The 16,500-nt window shown below is 35.2% G+C and overlaps 1 protein-coding gene across 1 annotated transcript in view; it reads left to right on the top strand.

Moving 5' to 3' along the window:
• The window catches only part of OCA2 (OCA2 melanosomal transmembrane protein), a 442,782-nt gene that overhangs the window by 190,411 nt on the left and 235,871 nt on the right, over positions 1–16,500 (top strand). The window contains exon 19 of the mRNA XM_044230697.1: positions 5,788–5,915. Coding sequence (XP_044086632.1) covers positions 5,788–5,915 — 128 coding nt within the window. The remainder of the gene's footprint in view (positions 1–5,787; positions 5,916–16,500) is intronic.

Genomic DNA, 16,500 nt, shown 5'->3' with positions numbered 1-16,500 from the left:
TAACAAAACATAGTATCATACAATACATTCCTTCATTTAAACGTCATAACCAAACACAGCATTAACTTTTCTTTTTCATTTTATTTTTTAAGTTACCATAGAGAAAAATTGACTTTTCCTTTTGGTACAAAATTTTATGAATTCTAACAAGGATGTAAATTTATGTAACCACCATAATTGGAATATAGAACAGTTCCATTGCCCCCCAAAACTTCAGTGTTACCATTTTGTAGCAGCAACTCCTGATTTGTTCTCTATCCCTATAGTTTTGTCTTTCAGAGGATGTCTGTCTAACAAATGTAATCAGACTTTATGCAACCTTTGGGATTGGCTTTTCTCACACAGCATAAAACCTTTCAAAATCATCCAAGTTGCTCTGTGTATTAATAGTTCATTCCTTCTGTTGCTCAGTAGTCTTCTGTGGTATGGATACATTTTGTTTATCCATTTACCCATTGAAGGACATTTGGATTGTTTCTAGTGTTTGATGATTGTGAGTAGAGCTATTCCAAACATTCATGTACATGGTGTTTTGTGAACTTAAGTTCTCACTTCTATTGGGTAAATTACCCAAATATGGGACTATTGGGTCATATGGTGAGTGTATCTTTAACTTTAAAAGAAATTGCTGCACCATTTTCCAGGCTGTAGGACTTCATGTTCCCATACCCTGGGAGCTCCAACTATTCCACATCTTTGCCAGTATTTGGCGTAATTAGACATTCACCCCTGGCATTCCAAGCACCTTAGATCGAGAACTCACATGTTATTCTAATCATTTGTTTGTGTCTCTGTCCCCTAATATCCCCCTTGCCCCAGCTAGACTCAAGGGCATGGTCCATGTCTGCTAAAATTTTCTCTCCTGTTCCTTGTATAAATGCCCTATACATTAATAGATAGAAGTTATAGGGTCATAGAATGCATGAACAAACTTCTTATTGATTCTCAAGATTCCAACTTAATTCTGAAAATATTAGATCTGGCTGACTTGGTCTAGGTTCTCTAGAGAACAAAGCCTAGGCAAAGGCTTGTGTGGGGTTTTTTATTGGGAAGTATGATTCCAGGGAAGAGAAGTGAAAGATAGGGAGGCAGAGTAGTATCAGGTGTATGTGATAATCACTACAGCTGTGGAAACATGAAAGCAGAATAGTGAGGAGAGCAAGCCAAAACAAGATCATTATATGGCCACTGATGTGGGTCACTGGTGTCTTTATCTCATAGGACTGGCTGAGAAGAAGTATAGAATATATCTCAGGTCTGTCCAAGGGGCTCCACTACCCATTGGTTTGAGTTCCTTATTATGGAAGGCTAACTTGCCCATGTATACAGCTGATATGTGCATGAAGGTCAAGCAGCAGAAAGGCTACAGTTGGGAAGTAGATGCATGGATTCAGGGACAGTCTCGGTCAGAGTACATCTTTATAAGGGCACAGCTGCACAGAGCCGGTTACTGCCACAGAATTTAAGTAAGAGACAGGAGAACTTAGAGGGACCCAGAGGAGCAAGAGGTGCTACAATAGTGAAGAAAGAAAAGGGCCCTGATTACAATTTATGTAATAAAATAAAAAAATAATATAATAAATAATATAATAAATAATAAATAATAATAAAAAAGCTTGGATTTAATGATGAAGGGGAAAATGGGCAGAGGAGGAATGTCCAAGGCCGGCAGTTCCCACACCCTCCAGGCAGAGAGCTAAGGGGTCTTGTTCTAGAAGTCCAGGAGTTTGTTCCCTCCTTGGAGCCCCAGCACCCGCCTGTCTGCACTTCACTGGGGTTGTCCTGGTCGGCGTAGATGAGGAAGCCCGTGAAGAGGCTGTCGGTCCAGTAAGGGTCATAGAAAAGCCCGTTCTGCTCTGAGTAGAAGACCTGCAGCCAGACCTTGTCACTCTGCTTCAGAGCCAGGATGGTGGAGCCCGAGGCCACATCGTGATTGCCCATGTTGGCATCAAAGGTCCGGATGTGGTACTGGCCGTTGTGCACCTGGCCCATGGCCAGTTGCTTATTGGCCAGCGTGATGTCGTAGGTGAAGTAGTAGATTCCCGGCATGTGCATCTGGCAAAGAGAAGTTCCCCAATGTGCAAGGATCTTTATCTCATAACATTCGCTAGAATTAATTCTAGTCTGCTCAGCTGTTACACATAGGTCCCTAGTCCCTACAGGAAACTCTTGCTACCAGACATGTTTCAAAATTCTGAAATCAGTCAAGCAGAGAGAGTCAATTATCATATGGTTTCACTCATTTGTGGAGCATAACCAATAGCATGGAGGACAAGGGGCGTTAGAGAGTAGTAGGGAATTTGGGTAAATTGGAAGGGGAGGTGAACCATGAGAGACTATGGACTCTGAAAAACAGTCTGAGGGGTTTGAAGTGGCGGGGGGGGGGTGGGCGGTTGGGGTACCAGGTGGTGGGTATTATAGAGGGCACGGCTTGCATGGAGCACTGGGTGTGGTGAAAAAATAATGAATACTGTTTTTCTGAAAATAAATAAATTGGGAAAAAAAAAAGAAAATCAAAATTCTGATATCTTTGTTTGTATTTTACAAAGACATTTCAGTGTACATACTGAATTGTATATAATGTAACACCACCAAGAGGTTCAGAGCCAGCATCTTGCTATCTAAGCATTAATATTTCTGCAGTGAAAGTTGAATATTTATATAGGGTAGGATAAATTAAGACCATACATTGCCTCATTTTAGTTCAAATCAGGTTTTATTGAATTTGGACATAAAACTTACAACGTTTTTGTTTTTTCTGAATTTTAGGATTTCAGAATTATGGATAATTGATTAGGAAACTATAAGAATCAGTGAACCAGCTTTAAAATGTTGTCTTGGACCTTATGATTTATAACTTTGATCAGCAGTTTCCTAGGTCTCCTCTTTGATAATTAGTTTAGAATGTTTCCCAAGTTCTCTCACAATATGTTTGATTAGATTTCAGTTTTGGAGGTTTTTCTATAGTTATTTCCTGATTATGGTTTTAAAATTGCTAGTGTTCTCATTGTCCCTTGGTGTCCTATTGTTGAATAATTTTATTGTTCTTGTTTAAGTATTTTTAAACTACTAATAAGGCAACTTACTTGATCAGTCTTGAGCAAAATAAAGATTATTGAAGGATACTGGGCTCAGCTGGCAGACTGGGAAGACTCAGGAAAAAGAAAGGCATCCAGACAAAGGGCATGCTCCTGATTCCCAAACACTCTCCATTCTTTTCTCATAGCCTGGTGCTTCTCTATGCACCATTTTCTCATCTTTTCTCTGTTCACAGCAAAATAGAGATGATCTCATTTCTTTCCTGATCTGTAGAATCTCACTTTCAGCAATGCAAAAAGAAAAAGTTATTTTGAATCCCAGATTCCCTGGTGAAGAGTCTGATTGGCCAAGATTGTGTTAACGTCCTTTTCAAACCTAGAAATTATGACCAGGACAGGGGTCACATGTTTTATACGGGAGGGGCTGGAGGTATAGTTCTTAGAGGAAAGGGGTCATTATGAGCTAGACAGACATCTCCAAAGCTTCCTAGCATCTTTATCAGGTACTCTGACATCTGGTAGGTAATTCATTTCAATTACATCATTCATTAATTTGGTCATCCATTCAAGCATTTGTACAACAAATACAAACAGTTGTGTAGGGGCTGGGTATAGTGTAGTGAACATAAAAACTCTATCACTGCTCTCACTGGTCTCCCATTAGAGAAAGGAGGTCTATATTGATTCACATAAGGTGCAGTGAGAACTACACAGCTAATTAAGACACAGATCTTCAGAGCTCTCACCGTTTGTTGCAGAGGCAGGGCAAGGGTACCAAGTTATAAAACCAAATGTGATCACTTCCATAATCCAGGGACAGATGAACTATTATTGCTGTCAGAATTAAAAAGAGCTAGAAATAGGAGGGTGAAGGAAATGGAATAGGAGAAAGAGGAAGAAAGAGAAAGGGAGGAGCAGGAAAAGGAAGAGTTCGAAGAGATCACATCCAACTGAAAAGGCAAGGAAATGCCTCTTGGAGGAGGCAGCATTTGTCATGGGCTTTGATAACAATAATATGGAATCGATTCTCTAATTTCTGTTTCTGTATTTTCATTGTTAGTGTATAAGAAAGCCACTGGCTTCTATACATTGACTTTGTATCCTGCCACATTGCTGAATTGCTGTATGAGTTCTAGTAGTTTGTGGGTGGAGCCTTTTGGGTTTACCATATAAAGAATCATGTAATCTGTGAAAAGAGAGAGTTTGACTTCTTCATTGCCAATTTGGATACCTTTTATTTCTCTTTGTTGTCTGATTGCTGTTGCTAGGACTTCTAACACTATGTTGAACAAGAGTGGTGAGGGTGGGCATCCTTGTTGTGTTCCTGATCTCAACGGGAAGGCTGCAAGCTTTTTCCCATTGAGGATGATATTTGCTGTGGGTCTTTCATAGATAGATTTTATGAAGTTCAGGAATGTTCCCTCTATCTTTATACTTTGAAACGTTTTAATCAGGAATGATTGCTGGATTTTGTCAAATGCTTTTTCTGCATTAATGGAGAGGACCATGTGGTTCTTCTCTCTTCTCATATTAATTTGTTCTATCACATTGATTGATTTGCGAATGTTGAACCATCCTTGTAGCCCAGGAATGAATCCCACCTGGTCATGGTGGATAATCTTTTTAATGTGCTGTTGGATCCTGTTTGCTAAGATCTTGTTGAGAATCTTAGCATCCATATTAGACACTTATCCAATGAAGAAATACAAATAGCTATCAGACACATGAAAAAATGTTCATCATCACTAGCCATCAGGGAGATTCAAATTAAAACCACATTGAGATATCACCTTACACCAGTTAGAATGGCCAAAATTAACAAGACAGGAAACAGCATGTGTTGGAGAGGATGTGGAGAAAGGGGAACCCTCTTACACTGTTGGTGGGAATGCAAGTTGGTGCAGCCTCTTTGGAGAACAGTGTGGAGATTCCTCAAGAAATTAAAAATAGAACTTCCCTATGACCCTGCAATTGCACTCCTGGGTATTTACCCCAAAGATACAGATGTTGTGAAAAGAAGGGCCACCTGTACCCCAATGTTTATAGCAACAATGGCCACGATCATCAAACTCTGGAAAGAACCAAGATGCCCTTCAATGGACGAATGGATAACGAAAATGTGGTCCATATACACTATGGAGTATTATGCCTCCATCAGAAAGGATGGATACCCAACTTTTGTAGCAACATGGATGGGGCTGGAAGAGATTATGCTGAGTGAAATAAGTCAAGCAGAGAGAGTCAATTATCATATGGTTTCACTTATCTGTGGAGCATAACAAATAGCTTGGAGGACATGGGGAGTTAGAGAGGAGAAGGGAGTTGGGGGAAATTGGAAGGGGAGGTGAACCATGAGAAACTATGGACTCTGAAAAACAGTCTGAGGGGTTTGAAGTGGCGGGGCAGTGGGAAGTTGGGGTACCAGGTGGTGGGTATTAGAGAGGGCATGGATTGCATGGAGCACTGGGTGTGGTGCAAAAATAATGAATACTGTTATGCTGAAAATAAATAAAAAAAAAGAATATAGACATTAGTAAACTGCTGAGGGTCGTGAATGTTTTTATTATTTTGATTATATTATTGGTTTTGTGGGTATTTACATTAACCAAAATATAAATTGTACATTTTGAATATGTTCAGCTTGCAGAATATAAATTTTCTTCAACAACAAAGAAAACAATCAGAAGATACAAATTCAGTGTATTAAAACTGAACCCCATCTATGTCTGTATGTCCACTTGTTTTTCAGGGTGGATTGCTATTCTGGGTGCGATCTGGTTACTAATTTTAGCTGATATTCATGATTTTGAGATCATTCTACACCGAGTGGAATGGGCAACTCTTCTATTCTTTGCAGCACTCTTTGTTTTGATGGAGGTAAGACTTTAGAACATTTGCAATGTAATCTTTTACCTGACTTTCATATTTCATATTTTATTGAGTGAATAAAAAAAACCCAAGTCTATAACTTTCCACATATTCACCAATGAGAAAGTGATGGATTTTATAATTAGAGTATTTTAAGTTAAACCAGCTTTTATCTCAGCCATCTAAATATTTCTGATGAAATTGTTTATTTAGTTGCTTTTTAAAAATTATCTTTGTGGCTTGTAAACTTGTTTGAATTTCACTTGCTATAAAGTAGAATTTGCTGTAAGTTGTGTTTTGAGCTGAATGACTTGTTACAGAAAATTGGCAGGGTAATATTATCTTGATCCATTTACTTTGTGTAATACTTAAGTAAATATTCTATGCTATCATGGAAAAGACTACATCAAAGAAAAGAGTGAATAATATGTTTTGTTTTAGTTATAGTTATTGTTACAAAATTTATTAAAATGTTATTCACATTATTGTTTGGACTTGAGACTTGATTTATGAACTCAAATGCAAGGTTTGGTGATGTAGAAAAATACTACTCCCTAAAAGATATCATCAAGCACAACAAATACCTCACATTAATTACCTTAACTTGCTGATGACAGACACATGCGGTTCTATTTCCTCTCTGGATTAAAACTTTCACATTCCCCACCCCACCCATTGTCTTTAAAACAGGTCCCTTGAATTTTGTAATTGTGTCTTTACTCATAATGATTGTGTGAATGTAATCAAGTGATTCCTTTAGTCCCTTCAGATCTCTCAGGGAGTTGTGAATTATATTCAAGGTCCTTGGTTTTCTACTCAGAAACTTCACCTTTTTTCTTCTGGGTATTCTTCCAACACTAGACTCATAGAATATGGAGGGGAAATTTCTGGTTACTGTTTTCATGACTAGACTTTGAAAGTCTCTGCCTTGATTACATATTTACTCCAGGTATATATTGCTATCTCATCTGGGTTTGGGGCATATTTTTCCTAGTTTTATATTTAACTTTGTTTCAATGAAATAAACAATGGGATTTTAAAAACAACTTTGTTGAGATGTAGTTTACATATCATGAAATTCACCTATGGTAAGTTTATAATTCAATGATTTTTAATAAATTCAGAACACTTTCATCATCCAAAAAGATCCTGTATATCTTTTACAATTCTAGCTCCCAACTCCAGCTTTAGGCAACTACTAATGTTTCTATTTATTTGTCCTTCCTGTACATTTTATCTAAAAGAATCATATACTGTATAGCCTTTTTGTCTTATTTCTTTAATTAGAATATGATAGTAATGTTCATGCCATTATATGTATCTTTATCTCATTTTTTATTACTGAATAGTAATCCACTATGTGCATATACTATATTTATTTACCCAGTCACCATTTGATGAATATTTGTATTATTTCCAATTTTGAATTTTATGAATATTACTTTCAGAAACATTTGTGTATAAGTCTTTGTGTGGAAATATATTTTCATTTCTTTGAGGTAGATGTTAGGCTTTATCATAAGTTTAGCTTCTTAAAAAACAGTCAAAATGTTTGCCACTGTGGCTGCACCATTTTACATTCTCACCAGTAAAGAAATAGGATTCCAGTGGCTCTACATTCTCACTATCACCATTGGCTTTCATTTTGATTATTAGACATGCTGTATGTATGAAGTGGTATCTCATTGTGATATTCAACATCATGTTATTAGTCATTTTTATATGTTTGGCAAATTTCTTTTTTTTTCTATACTATTTTTTTATATTTTTTTTCCAATTTATTTATTTTCAGAAAAACAGTTTTCATTATTTTTTCACCACACCCAGTGCTCCATGCAAGCCGTGCCCTCTATAATACCCACCACCTGGTACCCCAACCTCCCACCCCCCCCACCACTTCAAACCCCTCAGACTGTTTTTCAGAGTCCATAGTCTCTCATGGTTCACCTCCCCTTCCAATTTACCCAAATTCCCTACTCCTCTCTAACGCCCCTTGTCCTCCATGCTATTTGTTATGCTCTACAAATAAGTGAAACCATATGATAATTGACTCTCTCTGCTTGACTTATTTCACTCAGCATAATCTCTTCCAGTCCCGTCCATGTTGCTACAAAAGTTGGGTATTCATCCTTTCTGATGGAGGCATAATACTCCATAGTGTATATGGACCACATCTTCCTTATCCATTCATCCGTTGAAGGGCATCTTGGTTCTTTCCATAGTTTGGCGACTGTGGCCATTGCTGCTATAAACATTGGGGTACAGGGGGCCCTCTTAGCGCAGTGGGCAGCACGTCAGTCTCATAATCTGTTTGGCAAATTTCTCTTCAAGACTTCTCACTACTTTTTATTTGGGATTTTTTCTTTTTTGAGTCATAGTAGTCCTTTATATATTAATCTTTCACTAAATATGTGATTTGGATTCTGACTGTACATTTCCATGATATAGAAATATAATTATTAATAATTTTATATTAATGTTGTATCCTGTGACCTTGTTGAACTAATTTATTATTGTAGTAGTCATTTTTGGATTCCTTAGAATTTTCTTTCATATCATTTGGTAATAAAAACATTCTTCTTTCTCTAATCTGGATGCCTCTAACTAGTTCACAGTCTCTCCCTTCCTCTCTTTCCCATTCTTTTCCTCTTGTCTTGTTATCTAGAACTTCCAGTTTACTGTTGGATAGAAGTGGTAAGCACTGACATCCATATGTTATTCTTGAGTTTAGGGGCAAAGCATTTTCACTATTGTGTAATGGCTGTTCCAGGGTTTTCTTTCTTTTAACTTAATTTAATTTTATTTTTTTCAGTGTTCCAAGGTTCATTGTTTATGCACCACACCCAGTGCTCCATGCAATGTGTTCCCTCCTTAATAAAAGTTCCAATACATCCCTGGTTTGTTTTAAATTTTTATCAGAAATGAATATTGGATTTTGAAAAATCCTTGTCTCTATCTAGTGATATGACCATGTGATTTTTATCCTTAATTCAATTAATTTGAATCTACTAATATGGTATATTACATTAATGGATTTTCAGATGTCAAATCTACTTTATATTCTTAGAATAAATCTCACTTGGTCTATAATAAATTGTTGAATTTAGTTTGTATATTCATGAGGGATATTAGTCTGTATTATTATTTTTATGTGATGTCTCTGGCTTTGGTATCAGCATAATACTGAATGAGTACAATAGAATAAGTTGAGAAGTGTTCTTTGGGAGTGTTTTAATGATTTGTTTTATTTTATTTTTGTTTTTATTTTTTTAAGCACTTTTAGCAATAAAGTATTTATTTATTTAATTTTTAAAAATTTTATTTGTTTTTTTTATTTATTTTTATTTTCAGCATAACAGTATTTATTATCTTTGAACCACACCCAGTGCTCCATGCAATCCAAATTCAATTGGATTTTATTCAGTTGGGCCTGGAATTTAATTTGTGGGGAAGTTTTGTGGTTGTTTACGAATTCAATTTCTTTGGTCATTCAGATGTCTATTTCTTCTTGAGTAAAGTTAAGTAATTTTGTCTTTTATGAATTTGTCTATTTCATTTAAATTGTTTATTTTTGGTGTAAATTGTTTATAATATTGCCTTATAGTACTTTTTTATTTCTGTGAAAGCATTAGTGATGCCCCCTTTCTTATTTCTGATTTTGGTGATTATTCTCTTTTTTTCTTGATTGGTGTAGGTAAAGTTAGTCAATTTTGTTAATATTTTTTTAAAAAAGCAAATTTTAACTTCATTGTCTATTTTTTTCTATTTCATTGATTTCCCCTCTAACTTTTATTTCATTTTCTTAAACTTTCTCTTTACCTAATGTTCTTTCTTTTCCCTTTGGTTCTTAAGGAGGAACCTGAAGTTATTTTTTTTTTTAAGATTTTATTTATTTATTGACTCGAAATCTTTGTTATTTTCTCATACAGGCATTTAAAGCTATACAGCTTTCCCCAGGCACAACTTCTCTGCATCCCTTAAATTACATGTATTGTCTTCCATTTTTATTTAGTTCAAGAATAGCATTCTTGTAATTTCTTTTTGAATCATAGATTATTTAGAAGTATGTTTAAGTTCCAAATGTTTGAGGATTGCTCATATTGCCTACTGTTTTTGTTCTTTAATTTAGTTCAGTTGTGTTTTTCATCATTTCAGTTCTCTTAATTTCATTGAGATTTGTTTTGTGGTCTAGAATTTGGTATTTCCTGGAGATCATTCCGCTTGTTCTTGAAAAATAGGTTGCTTTGTGGAATGTACTATTAAATGCCACATATGTGATGTTTGTTAACAGTTTTAAGTCTCACATATCACAGATATGTGATACATTGTGTTTCTATCAATTATTGAGAGTAGATTATTGAAGTCTTCATTATTGTTGATTTGTATATTTTTTTCTTTTAAGTGTGTTCATTTTGCTTTATGTGTCTTGAGGATCTGTTGTTAGGCATATATACTTTAGAATTATTATATCATTCAAATGAATTGAGATTTTTCATTCTTTCGTGTCCCTCGTTTTCTTTAGTAATACTTTTGTGGTGGAGTCTAATTTGACTGATATTGATATAGCCAATTTAGCCTTCTTTTGTTTACTGTTCATATGGGCTATCATTTTAAAGAAATCCAGTTTGACAATTTTTCTTTTGATTGAAATATTTAATCCATTCTACATTTAATAGTATTATGTTTGAGTTTATATCTCCCATTTTGCTATTTGCTTTTGCTATTTCTTTTTGTTCCTTTCTTCTCTGCTGCTTTCTTTGTGATAAATATTTTCTTCTGTATCATTTAAATTTTCATCTTTCTTTTTTTACACCATATTTCAAAATTATTTTCTTATGGTTACAGGAGTTAAGCTATGCATCTTAATTTATTAAAGCCTACTTTGGATTAACAGTAACTTACTTCTAGTAAAATACAGAAATCTTCCTTCAGTATGACTCCAGTTTCTCATCTTTTCTTTGTGCTTTTATTGTTACATATGTTTATATCTTTGTTACATGCCTAACATTGTTGTATCATTACTATTTTTTGCAATGTATTTTAAATAAAGAGAAGAAAATTATATCTATACAGTCTTTTATAAATATATATTTATCTTCTTCATGGCTCTTTATTTCTTTGTACAGATTTAAGTTGCCTTATGGTGTCAGCCTGAAGGAGTTCCTTTAGTATATCTTATAGAGCAGGTTGGTGAACAATGTATTCTCTTAGTTTTTTTTGTATGTGAATGCCTTTATTTTGCTTTCATTTTCAAAGGATAGTTTTGATGGATTAATATAGGATTCTTGGGTTGTAGTTGTTTTTTCTTTAAACAGTTCAAATCTGTCACCCTACTGCCCTGTGGTCTCCATTACTTTATTTTTTTTTTGATCTCCATTACTTCTTACCAGAAGTCAGGTGTTAACCATGCCTTTTTTTCTCTATGCATATTGACTCCATTTTTCTTTTGCTGCTTTTGAGACTTTGTCTTTCAGTAGTTTGACTATGATACACCTAGGTGTAGACATCTTTGTGTTTATTGTACTTGTGGCTTTTTTTTTTTTGAGTTTTTCAGAGCTGTAGATTTATTCTAAAAAATCAAATTGTAGTATTTGAATAGTTTTTGATTATTATTCCTTCAATTACGTTATTATCCCCCCTTTTTCTCTTCAAATTGTATTGCTTTCCTCTCTTTCTGGGACTCTTATCACAGTCATGTTTGTTTGCTTTATGGAGTCCTACGGTTCTTCATTTTGTTCCTCATTATTTTTTTCTTTCTATTCTTCAAAGTAGTAATTCCTATTAATAAATTTTAGTTTTCTTCTTTTTGAAGATTTTACTTATTTATTTACTGGTGAGAGACCAAGAGAGCATAAGTGTGGGGAGGGACAGAGGGAGAGAGAGAAGCAGAATCCCTGCTGAGTGGGGAGCCCAATGTGGGGCGTGATCCCAGGACCCTGAGATCATGACCTGGGCCAAAGTCAGATGCTTAACTGACTGAGCCATCCAGGCACCCTGATGAATTTTACTTTTCAGTGAGTCTTTTTCTGTCATCTCAAATTTACTGTTGATTTCCTTTGCTGAATTTTTCATTTCACTCATGCTTTTAAATTCCAGAATTTTCATTTAATTTTCTTAAAAGCAACTTTTATATTTTTATGATTTTTATGACTTTCTACTTAAGACTTTATTGTCTTCATTTTTCAGTTCTTTAGAAATTATTTCCTTCAGTTCTTTGAACATATTTAAAATTTGTTTTGAAGTCTTTTCTGAATCCAGCATCTGTGCCCTATTTGCAATTTCTATTGACTATTTTTTCCTCTAAAGTATGGAATATACTTTTCTGTTTTTGTTGTTGAGAAATGGAAAATTTAGATAATATATTTTATCAACTGGTTAATTCATTCCCCTGTAGGGTTGTTGTTGATTCTGTTTATATGAAATCACTATAAATGTTCTTATCTTTAGAAAAAATTTTATCTTAAAGTCAATATTTTTCTGATATTAGTATAGCCATGCCAGCTTTTTGTTTTTGGTTATTGTTCATATGGTAAATCTTTGTCATTTTTTAACTTTAACTTTGGACCTTTAAATCTAAATTTAGTTGCTTAAATATAGTTGGAGCATATTTTTAATAAAAATTCAATTAGCCAGGATCTGCCTTTTATTGATGTGTTTATTCCATTTACATTCTGTGTACATATTGAGAAAATAGTATTTATACATAATTTTTAATTTTTATATCATCCTTTATACATATCTTTTTTTTTCCCCATGGAAAAACCCTCTTGTTTATTTGATTAAACAAAAATAAAATAAGCTGCATAGGAACAATTTTAAAGTCCAAAGAGACGGCTTTAGTAGCTGATACAGCATCTCCTTGCTACCTTCTCCAGCCTTCTCTGTGGACCACAGCGATACATTCAGAAGCCTTGTTAGCTAACATATGAGTTTTCAAACACTTTCCCATTTTGTCTGTTTTCCTGATCTCTCTGTTAAGGTGTTTGTCTTTGCTGATATCACAGATAACTGTTAGTTCTAACTAATTCTCAAATTATTACTTCTCTTGTTTTTGGAAATTCCTGGGTCATAAATTTCTCCACAGTATGATCCAGTTACATTTGCTACCCTTTGGTAGGGTGGTTTTTGAAATTTGTTTTTTAGGTTTGTTCTGACTCTATGAGGCTTCTTCCTAGCTGTCTCGTTCCCTAGCTCTCTCTGGTAAACTAGCTAGCATGTGGGTTATATTCTTACTCATGGAGCTATCAGCCTCTTCTTAATTGTTTACCATCAAGTCTTTATTTATTTTTTTATTATGTTCAGTTAGCCAGCATATGCACATCATAAGTTTTTGTTGTAGTTTTCAGTGATTTATTAGTTGCATATAACACCCAGTGCTCATCCCAACACATGCCCTACTTAACACCCATCACTTGGTTACCCTACTCTCACCCCTCCCTTCTGTAACTGTCAGTTTGTTTCCCAGAGTCCAGTCTCTCATGGTTTGTCTCCCTCCCTGAATTCTTCCCCTTCAGTTTTCCCTCCCATCCCCTGTGGTCCTTCTCTCTTATATGCTCCACATATGAGTGAAATCATATAATTGTCTTTCTCTGCTTGACTTATTTCACTTAGCATAATCCCCTCAAGTCTTTATTTATTTTTATTAAGATTTATTTATTTGACAGACATCACAAGTAGGCAGAGAGGCAGGCAGAGAGAGAGAGAGAGAGAGGGAGAAGCAGGCTTCCTGCTAAGCAGAGAGCCCCATGCGTGGCTCAATCCGAGGACCCTGGGATCATGACGTGAGCCAAAGGCAGAGGCTTTAACCCACTGAACCACCCAGCCCCCCCCCCAAGTCCTTATTATTTTTGGGAGAACTCTGAAGATTAAACTTCCCCCCACTCTTTTAAATAAAGCCAGTCCCTTTGGGGAGAGTTTCAGAGCTCTCTTTTCTTATGGCCTCTGTCTCCTCCTGGACAAAATCTCTGAGTTACTGCTGTATAGCTAAGGGCAGGGACAGTGACCTCTTTCTCTTGGAATGATACTTCTGCTTTATGAGTAGGGCACTGAATGCAGGCAATAGTCACTGGTCTTATAGGCTTGCGACTCCTGATTTGGAACTTAAACCATCCTAAAAGGGTCCATGAGTACAGTAATGGTTCTAGTATTCTTTTTCTGATACATCTTAGATAAGACTTCCATCCTATGAGTGGGGCCTGGTTGGAGGAGGAGATCTAATTTCATGGCCAAGGTCTCGGGAGGCTCTACAACATTGAACTAGGGAGAAGGAATGCTGGTAGCCTATTCTTCCAAGAATGATATGGTAGTTTTTTCACTGTGAGATAGGGAGAGGGAGCCCTATCTTCTGGAACATACCCATAATCCTCATTATGCTGAGTCCAGGGTGGGGATACTTTATATTTGAAGTGCCATTGTTATTCTGGTTTTTATGAAGATTTTCTTGAATAAATATCTCATCACTGGTTGCATGCCCTTAAGATAATTTCCAGAGAATATTGTAAAGAAAATACTGTTTTTTTCAGCATGTCAGTTTTTTAAAAAATTTTTAACTTTTTCTTTTATTTACTAAATGTTAACTCATCATTTCCTTTTTTTCCCTTTGTTTATTTATTTATTTATTTTTATTTATTTTCAGCATAACAGTATTCATTATTTTTGCACCACACCCAGTGCTCCATGCAATCCATGACCTCTCTAATACCCACCACCTGGTACCCTGACCTACCACCCCCAGCCCCTTCAAAACCCTCAGATTGTTTTTCAGAGTTGATAGTCTATCATGGTCCACCTCCCCTTCCAATTTCCCCCAATTTCCTTCTCCTCTCTATCTCCCCATGTCCTCTATGCTATTTGTTATGCTCCACAAATAAGTGAAACCATATGATAATTGACTCTCTCTGCTTGACTTATTTCATTCAGCATACTCTATTCCAGTCCTGTCTATGTTGCTACAAAAGTTGGGTATTCATCCTTTCTGAAAGATCAAAAGCTTCTGCACAGCAAAGGAAACAGTCAACAAAACAAAGAAAACATCATCTCTATTGAGATTTCTTTAACCTACTGTGTTTAAAATCATTATCTTGATTATCGGATGATATCATAATTTTTATTTTAATTATAAAACATGATATATAAAACTCATGAGGAAAAGAATAGTTTGTTGTATGCACATCTTTCTACTCTATTGTTCCCTTTCTTTCCTGATACCTCAGAATTCTTCTCTTTATAATTTCCATTGTGTTTCAAGTACTCCTTTTAGGCAATATTTAAGGATAAGTCAGGTAGAGACAGATTCTTTAGGTTTTCCTTTATTTGAGAGTATCCTTATTTCATTTTCATTCTTGAAGGATAGTTTTGCCGGATATAGAATATATAGTTGGCAGTTCTTTTCTTTAATCCCTCAAAAAATGCTATATCATTTCTTCCTGGCCCTCATGGTTTCAGAAAAGAAATATTTTGCCATTCAAATTGATGTTCCCTTATATGTAATACATGGAATTGTCTGGATGCTCTCAGTATTATTATTTTTTTTTCTTTAGTTTCAGAAATTTATGGTATATCTTAGTGTGGATCTTTATTGATTCATCCTATTTCTATGTTTGAGGGGTTTGCTTAGGTTTTTGAATCTATAGATTTGTGTCTTTTGTGTACAGGTGCATATCTTTGTCAAATTTGGGGAAATTTCAGCTTTTATTTCAGAAAATACTTTCTCAACACTACCCACATTCTCACCTTGGAATCCAATGACATAGATATTAGAAATATTTTTTTTTTTTTAGAAATAAGGTTTTACTATATGATGTTACTTTTTTTTCAGATTTTTTTTCAATTTATTTATTTTTTATTTTATTTATTTATTTTCAGAAAAACATTATTCATTATTTTTTCACCACACCCAGTGCTCCATGCAAGCTGTGCCCTCTATAATACCCACCACCTGGTAACCCAACCTCCCACCCCCCACCACTTAAAACCCCTCAGATTGTTTTTTTTTTTTTATGGTATATGCTAAAGGTACGTTTTTAATACAAGGAGAACAAGTTATATCCCACATGATATAAGTGATCAGGGTATATTATTTATTTATTTATTTTTTGATGTTCTTTTTTTTTTTAAATTTTTTTTTCCAATATATTTATTTTCAGAAAAACAGTATTCATTATTTTTTCACCACACCCAGTGCTCCATGCAAGCTGTGCCCTCTATAATACCCACCACCTGGTACCCCAACCTCCCACCCCCCCGCCACTTCAAACCCCTCAGACTGTTTTTCAGAGTCCATAGTCTCTCATGGTTCACCTCCCCTTCCAATTTACCCAAATTCCCTACTACTCTCTAACGCCCCTTGTCCTCCATGATATTGGTTATGCTCCACAAATAAGTGAAACCATATGATAATTGACTCTCTCTGCTTTAGCAACATGAAATTTTGCTTTATGAGGATTTTACATTTATAAAATATTTACATTTATTAATGGAACAGTGTGTCCAGAGATATCATAGTCATTCACAATAATTGCCACAGGTGCTGTGTGGAGAGTTGTATGGATTCATCTAAGAAGGATTCTTGTAAGGATATTTTTATCGGTGTCTT

This window comes from Neovison vison, chromosome 13, assembly GCF_020171115.1.
Source record: "Neovison vison isolate M4711 chromosome 13, ASM_NN_V1, whole genome shotgun sequence".
In the NCBI taxonomy this organism is placed as follows: Eukaryota; Metazoa; Chordata; class Mammalia; order Carnivora; family Mustelidae; genus Neogale; species Neogale vison.
Note: the sequence above shows the minus strand (reverse complement) of the source record. Positions and strands in the feature narration are given on the sequence as shown.